The sequence below is a fragment of the Trachinotus anak genome, unplaced genomic scaffold (assembly GCF_046630095.1).
Source record: "Trachinotus anak isolate AG129_WGS33_773 ecotype Australia unplaced genomic scaffold, CSIRO_AGI_Tana_v1 ptg000019l, whole genome shotgun sequence".
NCBI classification, from domain to species: domain Eukaryota; kingdom Metazoa; phylum Chordata; class Actinopteri; order Carangiformes; family Carangidae; genus Trachinotus; species Trachinotus anak.
In genome coordinates, this window is record NW_027273870.1 from 24,239,864 (window position 1) to 24,262,453 (window position 22,590).

Consider the following 22,590-nt stretch of genomic DNA (forward strand, 5'->3'; position numbering starts at 1 on the left):
CATCACTGAATCCTGTGGTCCTGATTTTGTAGAAGGGTGATGCTCTTAGTTTTGGGTGTTTATTGAAAGACCATTATAGTTTGAATTTGCATTGTGTTCATGTGTATATATTTCTAAATAAAATGAAGTTGGACTTATACTTATACCAATACTGATGGTGGTTTAAAGAGCTTTAAAAACACTTAATATGGTTCAAAAGTCTTTATTGCTTTATTGGCTTGAGAAAGGCAACACAAAAACAGTAACTCTAAATAGTACACAGTGGTAGTGATCAACACAAAGATTTAACAGTTTTGATATATAAAATTCAGACGACAATCAACAGTTCTTTATATGACAAAGGCACAATCTGTGATTCAAATGTGTCCCCACCACCAGAATCAAAACAGGAATAAACAGGACTACTATCTCTCCCAAATTCAAACATGGCGTAACACTAAACTACAACTGAATTTAAGTTTCCACAGGTGAATAGTTCTTATAAAATCATTTTGCTTTGAACCTGAGTCACTGTCGGGTTCATTACATTTAAAAAAGTAATTAACAGATCTGATTTCACACTTGATTAAAGAAAAGCCATTGAGCATGTCACCCAGAATGCATTCCTCAGTATGGAGATGGTTTGTATTGGTTGCACCTGTCTCCAGTCAGTTGACGGTCACAGGTGAGAGTGTACAGGATCTCGATGCCACCTCTTGAGGCTGGGCAGGTGAATCTGTGCGTCCCCTGCGTCAGGGTCTTTGTACATGACCCCAGAAGGTCGTCTCTGCCCCAGTCTTTATCCCAGACTTCAATCTTCAGACTCAAGTGTGTGTCCACCTTCAAAAAAAAAGAAAAATCTGTAAAAGCTAAATTACAAAATCAAGTAATTAAAGAATTAAATTAAATAATTACATTTACAAAATGCTTGTTGCCTTTTTTTAAATATGCCAAAACATATCACCAATTTATTATGGTTGGTTTTTACAACTAATCACATCAAAAGACAAGACAAGCAAGGCTACCTGACATCTGTTGTTTCATATGCATATAAAGTGGTTTATGAAGGAATCTTTGGTAATTCTCACTTCTTTTAAATCAGTTTGCCACTGCATTTTATTAAGTTAAACTTGGGGCTATTTATTCTTATCTTGCACATTGTAAGGTTACTATTCTGTTTTACCTGTTTTATTCGATTGTATCTTATTTTTATATTTTGTTTACTTATACACTTAAATCATTTTATATTGTCCTTTTAATATTGTCTTGTTTTTCTTCTTTTAATGCGTTTTATGTTTTATGTAAGGCACTTTCAATTGTTGTGTGATTGAAAGGTGCTATACAAATAAATTTGCCTTGTCTTATGCTTGATGCTAATACTAATAATAATAATACTTCAGTTTTAAAGTAAATCATTTCAGATGACTAAACATAATAATATCTAACTCAACTCTGTTAGGCACAGTCTTTATTTTTGGCATTTACAAATCTGATTTACAAGCCTCATTCAATTTAGTTTTTTTGAATTGTGTCCAAGGTAATTACAGTCTACTGCTTAAAGAAATATCTACATCTGGGAAATGCACTCTTTATTGTTTGTTTGATTTTTTTTGTCAATATTCATGAAGAAGCTTGATATTGTACCACTTTCATAGCTACAGTTGGCAAATTAAATTTCTTTGATGGGTTTCTTAATTCTTAATTCTTAATTAAAATCAGCAGAGAAATCTGGAAGCTGATCTGTGAAAACAAAATAAGTACTGACTTTGCCCAGATCATAATGTGCATTCCAGTGAGGGCTGTTTGATCTGATCATACGGGTCTTGCGGTAGATGGAGCCGTACCCCATCTTAGCATATCTGTAAAATGGAAAAGAAAATAACTGTATCAATATTTGTGTTTGATGCCTCACATTCACTGTGCCTCTTCTCTGTGTCATGACTTGTTCTCTACTCACCCATCAGTCTTGCCCCATCTATCTCCTTTCAGATTCCAGGCTCGGACGATGGTCACCACCAGTTTTCCCTTCCAGGTCTGTTTAGGACAGCACTTGGAATCCAGGTTAGGGTCCCTCCAGCCACAGTACGGTTGTCTGATTGAGCTCTTGATGCCGTTGTCTTTTAAGTACTGCTCTATGGCAGCCTTCAGCCCTTGCTTTTTTGTCCAGTTTGGCACCAGCTCGTACATTGGTCTCAGAGAGTACCAAACAACATCAGGGTGATCCTTGAGGGTTTTCAGCCACTTTTGGTAGCCCGCAGAGTCGTTACGGGTGAGTGCAAACTCCCCCACCCATCCTTTGCCTCCTACCACCTCTGTGTAATGCTGGTGCAGTCCGGAGCTGAACGAGGTGGAGAGATCCTGGTTGTTTAGGACTTTGTTGCAGGACTTTATACTAGCAGGCAGTTTGATCTTCCCCAGGCCTACGTTGATACCCAGTGACAAACAGCCGTGCACCTAGATGACAGGATGGGATTTTAGATGTTGTTTTTGTAACAGAATGTGTGAACCTGCCTTCAATAGAAGTGTGCAACAAATACCGCAGATGAGGAGAGGCCATTCAGTGTGGACAAACAGGTACGTGTAGCTGTGACTCGCCTGAATCGGCCCCCAAGATAAACCTAAAATTACACACAAGAAAATGTTGTGAAGACAAAGAAATATGGTGGTGTATTCCTTTGAAGTCATTAGTCAAGAAGTCAGACAAATATTGATGTGTGTGTGTTTTAACCTGGCGGATATAATGTGTGCCGTAGGTGTCTATGATCCGTCTGTACTGGGCCCTGGTTGAGTAGCTGTAGGAACTGGGCAGGCTTTCCAAATCCCTACTGAACTCATAGCTGAGGGGTGGTCTGTCTGACACACGGTAACTAAATGCAAAAACAAAAAGCAAAATAAATACAAACTCATATGATAAATAAGACATTGTGTGTTGATGTAGGTGGAGATCTTCACACCCTACCTGTAATGGATACAAGTGGCCCTGTGAGTGCTGAAGGTGTAGCGGTCTTCTTTGGTCCTGGCTGTAGCAAAGCTATATGCAGTGGAACGTGTTCCTCCCACCTCCAGGCCAACAAACTTCTTCCAATCTAGTCCCACCTGATAAAAAGAGGAGAACATGAGGACATGAGTTCCTTGATGTCCTAATGTAATAATCATGTTGCAGTATGTTCATGGTTCAGTTCAGCCAAATCACAAAAAGGCTTATTTTCTGTTTATGTTTTATCTGATGAAGAGTTGTCTGAGATTTTTGCTGCCATCCACCTTGCTATCACAGATCTCCATTGCCATAAAGTGCTAAAATTGCAGCACTAATTTTGTTTTTGTTTTTTTGCTCAAAGAATTAAAAAATTATTTTTAATTTTTTAATAATTATTTTAGTGGTATCAGAAACTTCAGCAGATAAAACTAAAACTAAAAATCTATTTTGGATAAAGAGATCATTCAATTCAATTCCTGAAAGAATTGATCTTGTAGATCAAAGAATCAAATGCATGAATAAACAAATGTACTAATTCAACATTAATATACTGAAAATGTTTCATACTTTCCAGTCGTTGCTCTCCTCGTTAGTGTGTTTGAGAAGCAGTGAGCTGTGGACATAGTCAGATAAAGTACCATGAAAATTGTTTAATTTCCTGAAAACATTTTGCATTTATTTGCATCAATTACTTATTAATTATAGTTGTTAAGATCAGGCAGCTTCAGCTAGAACTAGAAATGACACAGAAAACTTGTAAAATAAGAACCTAGAATATCAACAATGAATGGGGAGCTGACTTTGTGAATTTGACAGTGGTGGAAGAAGGACTCAGATCTTCTACTCAAGTAAAAATTGCCACACCACAGTGTTACTACTCTGTTACAAGTGGGCTAAAAATCATGCATACATTTTACTTGAGTTAAAGTACAAAAGTATTAGCATCAAAACACACTCAGAGTGACAAACGTAGGTACTTATAATGCAGAATAGCCCATTTTACAATAATTTCACTATAATATATTATTGTATTATAGTTATTAATGCAAATCACATTAATGTTACATCTTGTAAGATAGGGGCTAATTTTAACTACTTTATGAGGGAAAATGTACTCCCTCCCCTTTCTGTCCTCTCAATGTGGATCCTGCCACCTCCAACTTACCATTCCAGACACTCTGCTGAAGCAGTACTTAATATGTCTTAGTTTGAGGTAATTTGATTAAACACAACTTTATTGGGACAATATGAACTAAAATAACAAAGGTCTTAAAACTAGAGTTTGACAAAGAGTTTCTCCACAAGAAATGGTCAGACAGTTAATAATGATAGGCCTACGTTAGCTGTGGGTCTCTCAGGTAATGGTAATCCAGCCTTGGATACATAGTTTAATACATTTGCACCATAATATAAATATAAATATAATATGATGATCTCAATTTTCAACATAACTAATAGCTCAAACTCTAAGTAGAAGTATTAAGTAGCATAAAATAAAAATACGAAGTACAAGTACCTACAAATTGTACAGGACATGAGTAAATGTACTTAGTTAATGTCCACTACTGGAATTTGAATGGCAGACATCATCCAGAGACACTGATGTAACATCAGCACTCAAAGAATAAGGTTTATATCAGGAACTATTGACTGATCTGAGTTTTGGTACTGTAAAAACCCCACTATGGTCACAACACTGTGAGTGTTTATGATGCTGTATCACAGAATACCTGATGGAGTTGTGCACACTGCTGTAGAGATGATAACTGCAGCGGCTGAATGTGCGCCAGTCTACTGCAGAAAGCGGCAGCTGAAAAGAAAGGTGAGACCACCAGGATGAACAAGTGAACAGTGTGTATATGTGACAAATTTGCTGTTGTATTTGTAAGTTTGTCTTTTCTGCTTTTCTGCTTTAAATTACTTTCTGCAGCACATTGCCCTGAAGAGGGTTGCGACGGAGGATGCAGGTGCCATTTGGGGTGAGGAAAGTGTTCACGTCGACCGTGAAGGCTCCTTTCCGTCGCAGGGTGACCACATCAAAGCCCTCCCCCACCAGGTTGTAGCCCGGCACGAAGGGGGCGGACTCACACTGCTTTAGGACTGTGGTGTTACAGGAGAGAACAAGGGAGTGGGATGACAGAAGGAGGAGGAGACTCAGGTAGAGAGGGGGTGGAGTTGACAGGGAGAGCATGGCTGGGGCCAAAGAGACACTGAAAAGTTTGAGACAAAGACAGAGAGAGCAGGAAAGGAACTGAATGAGTATTATTTCAGCTTTATTGTAATCATGTAATATTAATAAAGTTAACAAGGACTTCAGTGTCTTTTGGTAAACAGTCTTTATCTTTGAATTTCAATTTCCATTGGCATAAAAATATCAGTCCCCAGTTTAACATCATTGAATCTGTTTTAGTTTATTATGATACCAGGACTGTGCATGTTGATGGTTTCTCAACATGTCACCAAAAATACAAATAGCTGATCAAAGAGTTTGGTCATGAGAAATGGTCATAATATTTAAGAGTTCAACTAACAATAAGTTTCATTATCAGTTAGTCTATCAATTATTTTCCAATAAATCAGTTAATCACCAAGTTAATGTTTTCACATGTTTTGTTTCGTCTGACCAACAAACTGTACAAAGACATTCAGTTTTTAATGATATGAAACAGAGAAAAGTGGAAAATTCTCAGGTTGGAGAAACTAAAATCATCTCACTGTTTTTGCTTAGTGGCTTAAATGATGAAACAATTGTCAAAATAGCAGATTACATATAACAGATTAATTTTCTGTTGATTGACTAATTGATTAATAGACTAGTAGTTGCAGCTCTAATAATATTAACACTTTACAGTTCACTTATTCTTGCTGTTTCAGATCAGCCTCATGCTGTAATGCTTTGGATTTTTTTTTTCTGTATTTGTCTGTCCCTCTATTCCTGTGTAATGTTTGATGATATTTCATTATTATTATTATTGTTATTGTTGTTATTATTGTTGTATGTTCAATTTCTGGCGCATGTTCAGCAGCCCAGGCATTTCAGTCTATGATATGACAAGCAGTGCAGCGTGATATTTGACATAAATATAAAAACATGAGCTACATGATTAATGGTTTTGTTAAGGTTCGGTTAAGTCATTATAAGCAGTGTGAGTGCACATTTAGCAGCGCTAAGGAATCACGGTGATGCAGCCACAGCCATTTGGTAGTGAAGTTCATGTCACAACAACAAAAACCAAACTGCAGTTACATTATAACACACAGGACAAAGCCAACAATCATGGTGATGCATTCACATTTTCTTGTTATTAGTCTTGAAGTACATTTAACTCAAATAAATAAATAAATAAACAGATAAATAGAAAAAAGTCTGTAATATCATTGTCAGCTTGCAGCCACGCTAGTCTTATAAGAGAAAGACAAAAATCCCTAAATGGTCTGTTCACACAGTTTAATTCTTACATTTTATACTAATGAAAAAATGAATAAATTATGGCGGAAATCTCAGAATGATATAAATAAAACAAATAACTTAAATTTGATTGAAAAGAGAATTTGAATATTAATCAACATGCATCATTTGATGAAAACAAGATTACCTGTTCAGGCTTCAGCAGAGTTTCTCTGATACTCCTGCAGTGTGAATCTGCCCGTGAGCTGGAGATGAGGAGCTGAGGATGTGGTGATGCTGTCCAGTAACAGAACTTTTATACACGAGGAGTCCTGCACACAGGACTTGTTCTTGAACTACTGCATGTGCCATGAACACAACAACCTCAAAAAACAGGACAAACCACATTTAACACTTCAGGGAAATGGGCAGCAAATATAATGCCTTCCCGTCAACTGTTTAATATGCATTGAAAAGCTTGAATGACAACTTGAAATTATACTATTTAATCTCCACTCCTCAACCACTCCTGGCATATTTTAAAAATGAGATCTTTTGACTTAAATCTTTGACATCATAACGTAGTTTGTTTTGATTACATTTATGTAAAGTAAAACTTTTTTTGCATCAATGTGGAAAATGTAAAGTGTAAAACAAGGAACTAGAAAACAGTATTTTTTCAACAACTTATATTAAATTGTTAATTAGGTGAATCATTGCACACAGTGATTGACAATAATGGGGAAGGCTATTCATGTATAGGCATACACAAGTCACATATGTACACACACATATTCATTCTCATTATGATTATCATTATTATGAAAAACAGACACAAGTGGGTGTTTACTGAGGTGAACATGGGTGTATACTTTGGTAGGGTGTTTGATTCCAACAAAACGCTACCAGTAACAGAAACTCCAGTAAGTGGAAATGAGACACTACACTTACTGCATCATGTCAGCATATCTGCTTACTACTGTTACTGAAAAAAGAAATTTTACTCAGATAGAAGTAAAATTACTTGTTTTACAGTTTTAAAAGGGGAAATGAAGGCACAAAATATGTTATATGGTGATAATAATGATGTATGATAAAACCTTTATTATTAATGAGCATTTTTAGGCTTCCAGGCATATGTGTATGTGTATATGCATGGGTATTTCAATACATACTGTATATGCAGATTCCAGGTGAGAACAACATGGAAAGCAACCAATTAAGTCAAGTCAGACACTTTAAAGCCTGTGCATACAACCGTTGATGACTAATATACACTCAGCAGTTTATGAGGAATGCCTGTCTGAAACTATAGTCTAATACAACAGTCCTGCAGAATGTCGTTTCTCATGACGGTTGTAATGTTCAGTGTGTATTAAAATAGTGTCATAGAGTTGTTGATGTACCTGGATGATCATTTTGGAGGAGGTAGTGTGTGGAGCTGTTGAGCTGTATTGCATTGTACAGAGAGGTGTTTCTGTCATTTATAAACACCAGGACACCACAGTCAGTGTCCTTCTACAGCAGCGGTTTTAAGTTGGCATATCAGTTCCAAATACTGGTTATCGGTCTCCTTGATTACTAATAATTGGTATCGGATTCAGCCCTGGAAAGGTATCAGTTGAGCCCTAATGTTATTCCTTCACAAGTGTCTCATGACTTGCAAGAAATCACATCATGACAAAATTGAAGAATGAGGGGGTGTTTTCTAAGTTGAGCATGGGTGTGTGCTTTGCTAGGATGTTCAAATAAAACAAAACACATAAGAAATGTCTAAAGCTAATTTAAAGATTAAATCAAAACAAAATCAACACGTTATCATTTTCTTTCTAATATGTATCAAGTTCAGTACTGAGGAATGGCCGTGTCTTCTTGTCAAACACAAGATATTTCATATGTTTATTCATTGTGGCTCTGCTTTGCAGCCATATGCTGTATTCACATAATTGTGGAAAAATTGTTTTCTCTTGCATCAAACACTGTATGAGTCTCTGAAAAACTGTGATCTGCTGCTTGCAACATTACTATTGTACGAAATGGCGTCATTTGATATGCACCCCCAGGGTTTTTGGAGTGGTTACTATGTAACACAGAACATGTTGCTCAGAGCAGCATGGAAATTTTGATGCTCCTAAAATGCATCCAAAAAAACTGACAACCAACTAATAATGTGTTCCAGAAAAAAGTATTAAACTGTGACTAAGTTAGGTTAATAAGTTCATCTCTTGCTGTGATATAATAAATTACAGGTGTTGTCATGATTGTAAGTGAATGTCTTTTGATTTGTTTCATCTTCCTTTGAGCATTCCTATAGAGTTTTACAGATATTAATACTCATATATTAGTTAAATGAGCATCAATGTCACTGCACTTTTAGAGGTAGATTCTACTGGGCTCTAAATCAGAACTGAGCTGGATAATCTTAAGTTAGTAGAGAACAGTGTAGCATGACTACTACTCTGTCCAATAAGAGAACTAGCAATGAGACAACCAATGAAATGCTTTAAATAGAAAACTGGATTGTTTAACTTTGCTTAGAAATCTAATAGTGTTAAATCAACTTTACTATCTGTATATTTTAATCAATTCATTTTTGTCTGGATAAGGGAAAAGTTTTACCTGCTGGTTGTGCTACATGGAAGGTCAGAGGATTAACCAACTCATTAGAATACATTCTCTGAGACTCATAAATATCAATACAAAATATGGTGCCAATACATCAAAGGTTTTGAGATATGTCACTGAATAAGTGAAAAGTCTGATCTGCAAGTGGTAATACAGGTTAATTATCAACAATATGACTTAATTCAGTACAATGGTAATGTTGCTTTGCTGTCCACTGATGATCCCCATCCACCCTGATGGCGCTTGAGAGGATCTGCAGAGAACAAAGGCAGAAAATCCCCAAATCCAGGTGAGCACAGCTTGTTGCGTCATACTCAAGGCTGTAACTGCTGCCAAAGGAGCCTCAGCTGAGTAAAGGGGTGTGAATACTTATGCCAATGTGATATTTTAGTTTAATAAATTTACAAAGTTTTCTCAAATTCTGTTTGCACTTTACTTTTGAGGTTTTTTATTTATTTTTTTTATAGATTGATCTGTGGGTAGTGCAACATTTATTGCATCCATTATACAAGTTTGTATTAACAGTTGTTTGAAGCACCGACCAAATCCAAAAACATCCAGTGCATTATGTTCGCTGTAAGCAATGCTTGTGAAACCCTTTCCTGTTATCAGTGTGGTGTCTAGCTTGGCTATATGTCACCTAGAAACACAAACTCAGCCAAAACTTAGTTGAATTAAAAAATGAACAAATGATGTTTAACCCTTTTACAGACACCCCCAATTTTGTGATGCCCAAAAATAATGTACCCAAAATAAGAGTGCTTCCCTGATACTCCTGCAGTGTGAATCTGTGAGTGAGCAGGAGATGAGGAAAACATGTCAGTCAAGGATGTAGCAACAATGCTAAGTCTGCAGATAACAACATTTTTATACACGAGGAGTCCTGCACACAGGGCTAGTTCTTGAACTACTGCATGTGCTATGAATACAAAAAAGCTGGAAAAAAACAGACATACTGCATTTAACACTTCAGGGCAATGGGCAGCAAAAATAATGCCTTTCTGTCAACCGTTGGATTTGTATTGAAAAGCTTGCATGACAGCTTGAAATTATACTGTGTAATCTCCACCCTGAACCACTCCTGCCATATTCTAAAAATTAGACCTTGTGACTTCAATCTTTGACATACATTACATCTGCACTTGAACTTTGAATCTGAATTTATACAATTATGATAACATATTGCTGATTGTTTTGAGTCCCAGTTCTAGATTTATATAAAGAAAAACTTTTTGGCATAATCTGGAAAACGGGGAACTAGAAAACAGTCAAGACAAAAGAGAATTTCTTTTCAAACACTAATAAGCCACTGAATTATTAATTAGGTTACTCATTGCAGACAGTGGTTGAAACCAACACAATGTAGGTTATTCATGCACAGGTTACACACACAGTCATTCATTCTCATTATGATTATCATAATTATTATGAAAAACAGGAACAATTACAGGGTGTTTGCTGAGGTGAATGTGGGTGTATACTTTGGTAGGATGTTTGAATAAAACAAAACAAAAATGAAACGCCACAAAATTTATTATGAGGGGCCATGAGGGACATTATCAAAAATTACCATACACATATGAAACCATACTCATTCTCATACTATACTGAAAACCTCCCAGACATACAAGTGAAAAGGTTTTACACACACTACTGAAACCCTCTCACACAAACAACTGAAAAAGTATGTGCTCACATACACAACTGAAAAGCTCATAAAAACTACAAAAACTTTTTACATATAATACTGAAAAGCTTTTACACACACTAGCAAAATGTTCTTATACACAACTGAAAAAATTACTCTTACACAGACTATCATTGGATAATCTGTCATTCTTTAGTAATTTAAAAACGAAAAATACTAAATATGTTATTTGTTTTATAACCAAAACAGAAAAAACGTTTTTGGTGTCACAATAAATTGGCAATTCGTTTTTATCATTATTTAGTTTGAAACCAAAACAGAATTCATGTCGTTTTATTTGATTTTGGATTCTAAATCAAATAACAAATAAAAGCGAAAAACCAACTTCAAAAAACGCTCCAATTTTTGTTTTTTTGCAAATTCATTTTCTAACCTCATTTGACAAGAACAGTAAAACGGTGGACAGACAGGAAGAGGAAGTGAAGCGTAAAAAATTCAAAATAAGAGCCAAGACGACATAAAAGTGTAACTTTAAGCATAATTAATAGATAAATAAATTTTATGGTTTTGCTCTTTTAATTTCGATATGTAAATTATTTCATACAAAAAAAATGCAGCATACATTATTCAGTTGGGTGGCGTAAGTTAATAGGAAGCAGGAGAACAGCGGTCAGACTGATGATTGGGTCAGACTCAGCTGTAGGGAGCAGTTCCCGCTTTCATCCATCACCAGTAAGTAACCATTAAATGTTTTTATTTTCCTCTAAAATAGTCATGTATTATATTTCCATCCGTCACACAAAGTCATGTGATCATTTTGTTGTCAAGTGTGACATTAGCAACTCTAGTTAGCCTAGCGGGTAATCGCTAGCATACAGCTACTGTACCGTACATTTCATGATTGCTATTGATAACGAGACATGAATGTGTGTTTATGTGCTGCAGTGTCACAATTTGTTGTTCAATGCGTGTTCATGTTTAATGTTGACTTGTTGACAAAAGCTCAGACAAAAGCTGTTGTGGGTGTTTTACTGTCTAGTTATCTAGCTACCTAGCTAATGACATTAAAGTAGCTCCGTGTATTAGCCCATCTCAAGCACAGGTGAGAATGACAGCTGTCAATGGTTGTATATATCCATGTCATCTAATAAATACACACTCTGTGCAAGGTGCTCCACCATGTAACTATTGTTATTGTAACTAATGTTACAATAGAGACCTGAACCTCCCCATCTCCAGCCTGCTCTGGTGTATGGCAGCAAACACCACTGTACTTGTTGTAGTCCAGCAGGTTCTGTCACAGAGCAACAGTGTTTCTCACCTTAGCAGAGAGACAACACAACAGCACATGAGAAGACAAAAGCCTGTGCAAGTGTGAACATGTATGACAGGGCACAGAGTAAAAAGTAGCAAGACAACAAATATTCCTGACTTGCTGGTTGGTGACAGGGATGGTTCCTCACCTCCACCAGAAACTCTGCCAAGCTGTCAACTTTGTCCATGCCTGGTCTGCCAGAGTTATCCACAGCCTGAAAAAACGCAGAGATGAGAAACAAAGTTTGAGGACAGTGAAGTGGAAGTGATTGTGTTTCTTTACACATTTATTAAGGTACATAACCGGACTAATCAGGAAACCTGAATCCAGTGCAGAGGAGTCACCTGGCTGTGGCATGGTGGCAGCAGCCTCCCAGCCACCACCCTTCAGGCTGTCGGTGTTGACAGTGGGCCATATCCCCGGAGAAGGTGAGGAGAGAGGACAGCTCGCTGGTCACCACCGCAGTCTCCCAATAATGGTTCCACCTTCCAGGGGGTACAACTGGAAATTTATTGCTTTTTTCACTGGTTCTTGCTCATCTCACTCAACAACCTGAGTGAAACTGTAGCCCCAGCAGTGGCTAACTGATTTCCTCCAGACTCATCCTCATCCAGAAGACCACAACAAATAAACATTAGTTTACTGCATACATAAAGGCACCACTAAAAATGACTTACAATAGAGGCTACTCCTAGGCTGGTGTTCAGAGCAGGGCACTGGGTCCTCACAGCAGATGGAGGAGGAGAGGGGCTGGGGGTCCTCCTAGCCACTAAACTGGGCTTCAAGTGAGGTAGACTGTGACCCACCAAAGCATGATTAAGTGAACTGAAAGGAGAAAGTGCTAATTGCACCATAGGCCTAGTCTGAGGCCATAGACTGCGAGGCTTTAGCAGCAGACTGAGTGATAGGCTGTAATAAGAAATAGATACATATTTTGCTATACTTTACCTTCTGATAACCCTAACTCTCAGCTGGACCATCCACTCTCTATCCTCCATGACCTCGATGCTCTTACGTTTAGTTTTCATCTAGACACAACATGGAAATAATGACAGAAATATTAGTTACACTAACAGTAGTTACAATGGTGTATTGCAGCATAGACATGGTGTGCTGAGCAAGAGCAAGTGCTTTTGAATGCAGTAACATTATACTGGTAGGACAGTAAAATACACATAGTAGATATATACAGCCATTGACAGCGGTCATTCTCACCTGTGCTTGAGATGGGCTAATACACGGAGGTACTTTAATGTCATTAGCTAGGTAGCTAGATAACTAGACAGTAAAACAGTAAAACGTTCGGTACTGTAAGGACACCCAGCTTTTGTCAACAAGTCAATATTAAATATGAACATGCATTGAACAACACACTCTGACACTGCAGCACATAAACACACATTCATGTAGCGCTACCGTCATCAAGACCAATCATGAAATGAAAGGTACAGTAATAGTACCTTACCTTACCTTGTCTTTTAAATGTAACTATGCCTGAAGCTCTTGGCATGACTGGTAAGTAAACAGCTTCTATTTATTGTATGTATATGTATGTATGTATATTACATCTCACCTTGTTGAATATTACTTGTGGATGCTGCCACTATAAACAAATTTACCTGCAGGTATCACTGTTTCTTCTCATGTCGCGTTAAGTACTTCATTCATAGTTCTGTTGATATTGCTTATAATTAACAACTCAGTCTCTTTCATATGAACGTGCTTGTAGCTGGATAAACCCAGTTTCCTGGTTATGCTGAACTTGCTTTGAAGTACAGGCCTCTGAGCTCAGCTGACTAGGCTGAGGCTGTTTTTCTTTTGTGTTGTTTTGTGCTGATGTTTAATGAGATTTACTGACATTTCCCAGATCGTAATGAGCGTTCCACTCGGGGTCGTTTGACTCCATTGTTCTAGTCTTGTGGTAGATGGAACCATAACACCATAATCTTAGCATAGCTGTGAATTGGAGAAAACAAGACACAACAACACTGGAACACTGGAGACTTGACATAACTCTGCACCTTAGTATACATTTAATTAATTTTCACATTTGAATGTAGTTCCATTCAATGTCCTTTGGCACATTCATGAGTAAGTTATATCCCACAAATGCAAAGCAACAGAAAATTGCATATTTATTCTTACAGAGTATGTTGTATAACATTTGCTGGACGTCTGACATGAGCACCACAAACACCATGATGTGCCTGTTAACTAACATTAATGTACTGCAGTAGGTGGGGGAGGATCTCTTGGGGAAAAGCCCTGTGTACCTGAGAACTGATTACTGATGGCTCTCACCTGTGTTTAAGCTTGTGGAGGATCACACTGAAAGAACAGAGGGCACTGAACAGCTGGATGAGCTGGATGACACGTGAGATAGGGAGGGACCGGGGACTAGTTGTTTGTTTAACATTTTCATGTCTAATATTTGTAAATTGATTAAAGATTTATCTCAAAAATAGATTTTAATAATTGGATGCCCTATGAAGGCCCATGCAGTCAACACTGGTAGCTTAGGCGGTCCTCTATCTCCCTCTATTGGTAAAAATGGTTCTGATCTGAAATGGAGTCATGTGCATTATGTGGGCAGTGTATTTATCTCTGTGCGCTGTAATACTTATAATTCACTGCAATAAATACAGCACCATTTTTACATGTACTGTAAGAATAGTGTTCATCTCTCCAGTAGAGTTCAGAGACCCAAACAATCTGTGCCAAAGGGCAAGAAAGCTCTGGTAGTCCTGGTGGCTCAACATCACACTCAGACACTAAAGGTCTATATTGTGTTATTTTCTTGTAGTTGTTCTAGAGAGGCTGTAACAGAAACTTGCCATTGATAGAAATTACATTTCCTTGAATTAAGTCAAACAGTCCTACAATAGATTTTAAAGGTCCCACATTGTAGAAAGTGACATTTGCATTTTGAGTCATTTTATGAACAAAAATAATAAAACAAGAATTTCACTAAGGGAACATCCACAAGACATGACCAGATAACTAACTAATAGGCCTGATGCAAGAACCACCTTAGATTATATTGTACTTGGTGTTGCAAAGAACTTAACATATTTGTAGCTTATTAAATGGACAAAACCAGTTGAAAATAAACCTGTGTTTTTTGGGCATGTCAGAATCTGGGGCATCTGGGCAGTTTGCCTCATAGCCTGGTTTGTTGTCCAGTCGTGGACAGGAAGTGTTGGGAACCACCATCCCTGACTGGGCGTGTTTGTGTTTTGCTTCAGCATTGATCAGCAGCTGTCATTTTCCAGTGTAAGATCATTTATAGAGCTGTATTAGTAGTTTGTTTTTCTTTTTTTACCACATGGTAAACTGACAAACCGACAGTGCTGAGGAATTAGTGCCTTATAAAGTCATTAAACCTCCAAATAACTTATTTTTTAAGCACTTGGGGGGCTGTAGAAACAAGTTGTGAAAACATCACTTTTTAAGTTGATATAGAGAACTTCAACGTCCAACTGGGAAAAACAGAAAACTGCCCCTGAACCCAAGAACCAGGGACCTCAAAAGCCCCAAGTTCAGTTTAAATGAACTGTGTTTTAATTTGAACCATTAAATAGCAATATTAGATAACATGTGCTCTTCATCACTGAATCCTGTGGTCCTGATTTTGTAGAAGGGTGATGCTCTTAGTTTTGGTTGTTTATTGTAAGACCATTATAGTTTGAATTTGCATTGGGTTCATGTGTATGTATTTCTAAATAAAATGAAGTTGGACTTACCAATACTGATGGTGGTTTAAAGAGCTTTAAAAACACTTAATATGGTTCAAAAGTCTTTATTGGCTTGAGAAAGGCAACACAAAAATAGTAACTCTAAATAGTACACAGTGGTAGTGATCAGCACAAAGATTTAACAGTTTTGATATATAAAATTCAGACGACGATCAACAGTTCTTTGTATGACAAAGGCACAATCTGTGATTCAAATGTGTCCCCACCACCAGAATCAAAACAGGAATAAACAGGACTACTATCTCTCCCAAATTCAAACATGGCGTAACACTAAACTACAACTGAATTTAAGTTTCCACAGGTGAATAGTTATTACAAAATCATTTTACTTTGAACCTGAGTCACTGTCGGGTTCATTACATTTAAAAAAGCAATTAACAGATCTGATTTCACACTTGATTAAAGACAAGCTATAGAGCATGTCACCCAGAATGCATTCCTCAGTATGGAGATGGTTTGTATTGGTTGCACCTGGCTCCAGTCAGGTGACGGTCACAGGTGAGAGAGTACAGGATCTCGATGCCGCCTCTTGAGGCTGGGCAGGTGAATCTGTGCGTCCCCTGCGTCAGGGTCTTTGTACATGACCCCAGACGGTCGTCTCTGCCCCAGTCTTTATCCCAGACTTCAATCCTCAAATTCAAGTGTGTGTCCACCTTCAAAAAAAAAAAAAAAAATACATACCTCACAGTGGGTCATGTCAACTTTATATTTATAATTTTTTTCAAAATGCTTGTTGCCTTTTTTTTTTTAAATATGCCAAAACATATCACCAATTTATTATGGTTGGTTTTTACAACTAATCATATCAAAAGACAAGACAAGCAAGGCTACCTGACATCTGTTGTTTCATATGCATATAAAGTGGTTTATGAAGGAATCTTTGGTAGTTCTCACTTCTTTTAAATCAGGGTTTAAAACTTTTTTGTTTGCCACTGCATTTTATTAAGTTAAACTTGGGGCTATTTATTCTTATCTTGCACATTGTAAGGTTATTATTCTGTTTTACCTATTTTATTCGATTGTATCTTATTTTTATATTTTGTTTACTTATACACTTAAATCCTTTTATATTGTCCTTTTAACATTGTCTTGCTTTTCTTCATTTAATGCCTTTTATGTTTTATGTAAGGCAATTTCAAGTGTTTTGGGATTGAAAGGTGCTATACAAATACATTTGTATAGCTCTTTTTAACATCATAATAATACTTCAGTTTTAAAGTGCATCATTTCAGAGGAGTAACCATAATAACATCTAACTCAACACTGTTAGGCACAGTCTTTATATTTGGTATTTACAAATCTCATTTTTTAATTGTGTCCAAGGTAATTACAGTCTACTGCTTAAAGAAATATCTACATTTTTTGGTCAAGATTCAAGTAATAAGATTGATATTGTACAACTTCATATCTATAGTCAGCAAATTCACTTCATTTCTTTGATGGGTTTCTTTGCCTGGGGCCAGGGTCTTGGATCACCACTGAGTAAGACAGCTAGCCTTAATTACCCAGAATGCATCGTCACTATAGTTTGGTTACTAGTGAATTTTAATACTGGTGTATCCCCATTATACATTTTATGGTAGGATCACTTTTATTTCCAAGTAAGATATCAAAATGTAACTGTCATAATTCAGTTTTGACTAAATAGTAAGTATGTTTTGGCTTTGTATGGCACTGTAGCTTCATATTTATTGGACAGACATGGGAGTTGTATAATTATTATAATTTTTTTAATCTAACTTTTGGCAAGAAAGCAACAAACCTGTTTCCTAAAATATCAAATTATTCCTTCAAAAACCTCAGCTGCTTTTGATGTAGTTGTGGAATTAAAATCAGCAGAGAAATCTGGAAGCTGATCTGTGAAAGAAGATAAGTACTGACTTTGCCCAGATCATAACGTGCATTCCAGCGAGGGCTGTTTGATCTGATCACACGGGTCTTGCGGTAGATGGAGCCGTACCCCATCTTAGCATATCTGTAAAATGGAAAAGAAAATACCTCTGTCAGAATTTGTGTTTGATGCCTCACATTCACTGTGCCTCCTCTCTGTGTCATGACTTGTTCTCTACTCACCCCTCAGTCCTGCCCCATCTATCTCCTTTCAGATTCCAGGCTCGGACGATGGTCACCACCAGTTTTCCCTTCCAGGTCTGTTTAGGACAGCACTTGGAATCCAGGTTAGGGTCCCTCCAGCCACAGTACGGTTGTCTGATTGAGCTCTTGATGCTGTTGTCTTTTAAGTACTGCTCTATGGCAGCCTTCAGCCCTTGCTTTTTTGTCAAGTTTGGCACCAGCTCGTACATTGGTCTCAGAGAGTACCCTACAACATCAGGGTGATCCTTGAGGGTTTTCAGCCACTTTTGGTAGCCCACAGAGTCGTTACGGGTGAGTGCAAACTCCCCCACCCATCCTTTGCCTCCTACCACCTCTGTGTAATGCTGGTGCAGTCCGGAGCTGAACGAGGTGGCGAGATACTGGTTGTTCAGGACTTTGTTGCAGGACCTTATACTAGCAGGCAGTTTGATCTTCCCCAGGCCTACGTTGATACCCAGTGACAAGCAGCTGCGCACCTAGATGACAGGATGGGATTTTAGATGTTGTTTTTGTAACAGAATGTGTGAACCTGCCTTCAATAGAAGTGTGTAACAAATACCTTGGATGAGGAGAGGCCATTCAGTGTGGACAAACAGGTACGTGTAGCTGTGACTCGCCTGAATCGGCCCCCAAGATAAACCTAAAATTACACAAAAGAAAATGTTGTGAAGACAAAGAAATATGGTGGTGTATTCCTTTGAAGTCATTAGTCAAGAAGTCAGACAAATATTGATGTGTGTGTGTGTGTGTTTTAACCTGGCGGATATAATGTGTGCCGTAGGTGTCTATGATCCGTCTGTACTGGGCCCTGGTTGAGTAGCTGTAGGAACTGGGCAGGCTTTCCAAATCCCTACTGAACTCATAGCTGAGGGGTGGTCTGTCTGACACACGGTAACTAAATGCAAAAACAAAAAGCAAAATAAATACAAACTTAGATGATAAATAAGACATTGTGTGTTGATGTAGGTGGAGATCTTCACACCCTACCTGTAATGGCTACAAGTGGCCCTGTGAGTGCTGAAGGTGTAGCGGTCTTCTTTGGTCCTGGCTGTAGCAAAGTTATATGCAGTGGAACGTGTTCCTCCCACCTCCAGGCCAACAAACTTCTTCCAATCTAGTCCCACCTGATAAAAAGAGGAGAACATGAGAACATGTGGTTCTTGATGTCCTAATGTAATAATCATGTTGCAGTATGTTCATGGTTCAGTTCAGCCAAATCACAAAAAGGCTTATTTTCTGTTTATGTTTTGTCTGAGGAAGAGTTGTCTGAGATTTTTGCTGCCATCCACCTTGCTATCACAGATCTCCATTGCCATAAAGTGCTAAAATTGCAGCACTAATTTAGTTTTTTTTGCTCAAAGAATTAAAAAATTATAATTTAAATGGCATTGTCAGCTGGTTGGTCAACCACTTTGGGTCAGACTTAAATAAACTACTAGATGGATTACTTTTAATATATTATATATAATATTTGAGGATTTGAGTGAAATATCTCAGCATCTATGGACTGCCACGAAATTTGGTTGATGCCCCCTTGCACGATTAACCCTATTTACTTTAGTGATCCCTTAATTCTTCATCTATCCTCATCATCAGGTCAAAATTTTAACTTCTTTACTTTTATGACAAAGTAGATCTGCAAAGTAGATCTGCAAAACTAATGACATTAGCTTTTTATGCTTAACTAAGATGGTAATATGGTAACACTACACTTGCTAAACATCATTATTAACTTAAATTCATTCTGACTTATTATATTATTATAACTTATTATCATTCTGAAGTCAACATTTAGCTCAAAGATTCTTAGTCTTGTTTAGATTTAGTTTTTTGTGCACTGTGCAAAATTGTCCCTTATTTTATTGGTATCAGAAACTTCAGCAGATAAAACTAAAACTAAAAATCTATTTTGGGTAAAGAGATCATTCAATTCAATTCCTGAAAGAATTGATCTTGTAGATCAAATAATCAAATGCATGAATAAACAAATGTACTAATTCAACATTAATATACTGAAAATGTTTCATACTTTCCAGTCGTTGCTCTCCTCGTTAGTGTGTTTGAGAAGCAGTGAGCTGTGGACATAGTCAGATAAAGTACCATGAAAATTGTTTAATTTCCTGAAAACATTTTGCATTTATTCGCATCAATTACTTATAAATTATAGTTGTTAAGATCAGGCAGCTTCAGCTAGAACTAGAAATGACACAGAAAACTTGTAAAATAAGAACCTAGAATATCAACAGTGAATGGGGAGCTGACTTTGTGAATTTGACAGTGGTGGAAGAAGGACTCAGATCTTCTACTCAAGTAAAAATTGCCACACCACAGTGTTACTACTCTGTTACAAGTGGGCTAAAAATCATGCATACATTTTACTTGAGTTAAAGTACAAAAGTATTAGCTTCAAAACACACTCAGAGTGACAAACATAGGTACTTATCATGCAGAATAGCCCATTTTACAATAATTTCACAATAATATATTATTGTATTATAGTTATTGATGTAAATCACATTAATGTTACATCTTGTAAGATAGGGGCTAATTTTAACTACTTTATGAGGGAAAATGTACTCCCTCCCCTTTCTGTCCTCTCAATGTGGATCCTGCCACCTCCAACTTACCATTCCAGACACTCTGCTGAAGCAGTACTTAATATGTCTTAGTTTGAGGTAATTTGATTAAACACAACTTTATTGGGACAATATGAACTAAAATAACAAAGGTCTTAAAACTAGAGTTTGGCAAAGAGTTTCTCCACAAGAAATGGTCAGACAGTTAATAATGATAGGCCTATGTTAGTTGTGGGTCTCTCAGGTAATGGTAATCCAGCCTTGGATACATAGTTTAATACATTTGCACCATAATATAAATATAAATATAATAAGATGATCAATTTTCAACATAACTAATAGCTCAAACGCTAAGTAGAAGTATTAAGTAGCATAAAATAAAAATACGAAGTACAAGTACCTACAAATTGTACAGGACATGAGTAAATGTACTTAGTTAATGTCCACTACTGGAATTTGAATGGCAGACATCATCCAGAGACACTGATGTAACATCAGCACTCAAAGAATAAGGTTTATATCAGGAACTATTGACTGATCTGAGTTTTGGTATTGTAAAAACCCCACTATGGTCACAACACTGTGAGTGTTTATGATGCTGTATCACAGAATACCTGATGGAGCTGTGCGCGCTGCTGTAGAGATGAACACTGCAGCGGCTGAATGTGCGCCAGTCTACTGCAGAAAGCGGCAGCTGAAAAGAAAGGTGAGACCACCAGGATGAACAAGTGAACAGTGTGTATATGTGACAAATTTGCTGTTGTATTTGTAAGTTTGTCTTTTCTGCTTTTCTGCTTTAAATTACTTTCTGCAGCACGTTGCCCTGAAGAGGGTTGCGACGGAGGATGCAGGTGCCATTTGGGGTGAGGAAAGTGTTCACGTCGACCGTGAAGGCTCCTTTCCGTCGCAGGGTGACCACATCAAAGCCCTCCCCCACCAGGTTGTAGCCCGGCACGAAGGGGGCGGACTCACACTGCTTTAGGACTGTGGTGTTACAGGAGAGAACAAGGGAGTGGGATGACAGAAGGAGGAGGAGACTCAGGTAGAGAGGGGGTGGAGTTGACAGGGAGAGCATGGCTGGGGCCAAAGAGACACTGAAAAGTTTGAGACAAAGACAGAGAGAGCAGGAAAGGAACTGAATGAGTATTATTTCAGCTTTATTGTAATCATGTAATATTATTAAAGTTAACAAGGACTTCAGTGTCTTTTGGTAAACAGTCTTTATCTTTGAATTTCAATTTCCATTGGCATAAAAATATCAGTCCCCAGTTTAACATCATTGAATCTGTTTTAGTTTATTATGATACCAGGACTGTGCATGTTGATGGTTTCTCAACATGTCACCAAAAATACAAATAATAAGATGATCAAGGAGTTTGGTCATGAAAAACAGTCATAATATTAAAGAATTCAACTAACAATTAGTTTCATTATCAGTTAATTTATCAATTGTTTCTGACCAACAACCTATTTGACATTTGCTGTTTCAGATTAGCCTACCCTTTCCTCTTGCTGTGATGCTCTGGAAATTGTTTTCTGTATTTGTCTATCCCTTTATTCCTTTGTATAATGTTTGATTATATATTTGAGTATATATTTCATTAAGGTGCTATATAAATAAAGTTATTATTACTATTATTATTTCTGAAAATGTTCAGTTTCTGGCACATGTTCAGCAGCCCCAGCATTTCAGTCTATGATATGACAAGCAGTGCAGTGTGATATTTAATGGTTCTGTGGTTAAGTCATTATAAGGAGTGGGAGTGCACATTTAGCAGTGCTAAGGAATCATTGTGATGCAACCACAGCCATTTAGCATCACTTGTGTAGTTCATGTCACAACAACAAAAGTCAAACCTAATATTATAATGCATAGGACAAAACCAACAGTCATGGTGATGCATCCCCATCTTTTTGTCATCAGTTGTGAGGTACGTTTAACTCAAAAGAGAAAGCCAAAAATCCCTCAATGGTCTGTTCACACAGTTTAATTCTTACATTTTATACTAATGAAAAAATGAATAAATTATGGCAGAAATCTCAGACTGATATAAATAAAACAAATAACTCAGACTTCCATCCTAACCAAACTTTTTGTTATTTGATTGAAAAGAGAATTTGAATATTAATCAACATGCATCATTTGATGAAAACAAGATTACCTGTTCAGGCTTCAGCAGAGTTTCTCTGATACTCCTGCAGTGTGAATCTGCCAGTGAGCTGGAGATGAGGA

At 37.2% G+C, this 22,590-nt stretch overlaps 2 protein-coding genes and 1 long non-coding RNA gene across 4 annotated transcripts; 1 reads left to right on the plus strand and 2 right to left on the minus strand.

Annotated features, from left to right (window-relative positions):
• Positions 1 to 214: 214 nt before the first annotated feature.
• Positions 215 to 5,147, minus strand: LOC139636477 (perforin-1-like). The gene is made up of 9 exons (XM_071504590.1): positions 4,878 to 5,147; positions 4,687 to 4,766; positions 3,524 to 3,569; positions 2,939 to 3,075; positions 2,708 to 2,846; positions 2,517 to 2,597; positions 1,937 to 2,433; positions 1,745 to 1,838; positions 215 to 819 (listed from the first exon to the last, which is right to left on the minus strand). Exons 1-9 carry the CDS (start codon positions 5,145 to 5,147, stop codon positions 607 to 609), a joined length of 1,557 nt encoding a protein of 518 aa, XP_071360691.1. The 3' UTR covers positions 215 to 606.
• A 5,909-nt stretch (positions 5,148 to 11,056) lies between these two features.
• Positions 11,057 to 21,310, plus strand: LOC139636776 (uncharacterized). Of its 2 annotated transcripts, XR_011694461.1 has the most exons (8): positions 11,057 to 11,349; positions 12,227 to 12,360; positions 17,793 to 17,864; positions 17,971 to 18,072; positions 18,300 to 18,377; positions 18,563 to 18,672; positions 20,967 to 21,063; positions 21,172 to 21,310. It is a non-coding gene; the product is annotated as an uncharacterized lncRNA (long non-coding RNA). The 2 variants fall into 2 exon arrangements; XR_011694462.1 differs by lacking the exon at positions 18,300 to 18,377.
• Positions 12,434 to 21,432, minus strand: LOC139636774 (perforin-1-like). The gene is made up of 9 exons (XM_071505077.1): positions 21,163 to 21,432; positions 20,972 to 21,051; positions 19,811 to 19,856; positions 18,769 to 18,905; positions 18,538 to 18,676; positions 18,341 to 18,421; positions 17,761 to 18,257; positions 17,569 to 17,662; positions 12,434 to 16,340 (listed from the first exon to the last, which is right to left on the minus strand). Exons 1-9 carry the CDS (start codon positions 21,430 to 21,432, stop codon positions 16,128 to 16,130), a joined length of 1,557 nt encoding a protein of 518 aa, XP_071361178.1. The 3' UTR covers positions 12,434 to 16,127.
• Between the last annotated feature and the right edge of the window lie 1,158 nt (positions 21,433 to 22,590).

What these genes read in the sequence shown, in the direction of transcription:
- LOC139636774 (XM_071505077.1), bottom strand. Translation starts at nt 21,432, where the DNA reads ATGCTCTCCCTGTCAACTCCACCCCCTCTCTACCTGAGTCTCCTCCTC. An exon ending in ATGGCCTCTCCTCATCCAAG is followed by an intron (nt 18,258 to 18,340) that starts GTATTTGTTACA and finishes CCTGTCATCTAG; the next exon opens with GTGCGCAGCTGCTTGTCACT. An exon ending in AGATGGGGCAGGACTGAGGG is followed by an intron (nt 17,663 to 17,760) that starts GTGAGTAGAGAA and finishes TCCATTTTACAG; the next exon opens with ATATGCTAAGATGGGGTACG.
- LOC139636477 (XM_071504590.1), bottom strand. Translation starts at nt 5,147, where the DNA reads ATGCTCTCCCTGTCAACTCCACCCCCTCTCTACCTGAGTCTCCTCCTC. An exon ending in AGGAGAGCAACGACTGGAAA is followed by an intron (nt 3,076 to 3,523) that starts GTATGAAACATT and finishes TCTTTTTATCAG; the next exon opens with GTGGGACTAGATTGGAAGAA. An exon ending in CACATTATGATCTGGGCAAA is followed by an intron (nt 820 to 1,744) that starts GTCAGTACTTAT and finishes TTTTTTTTGAAG; the next exon opens with GTGGACACACACTTGAGTCT.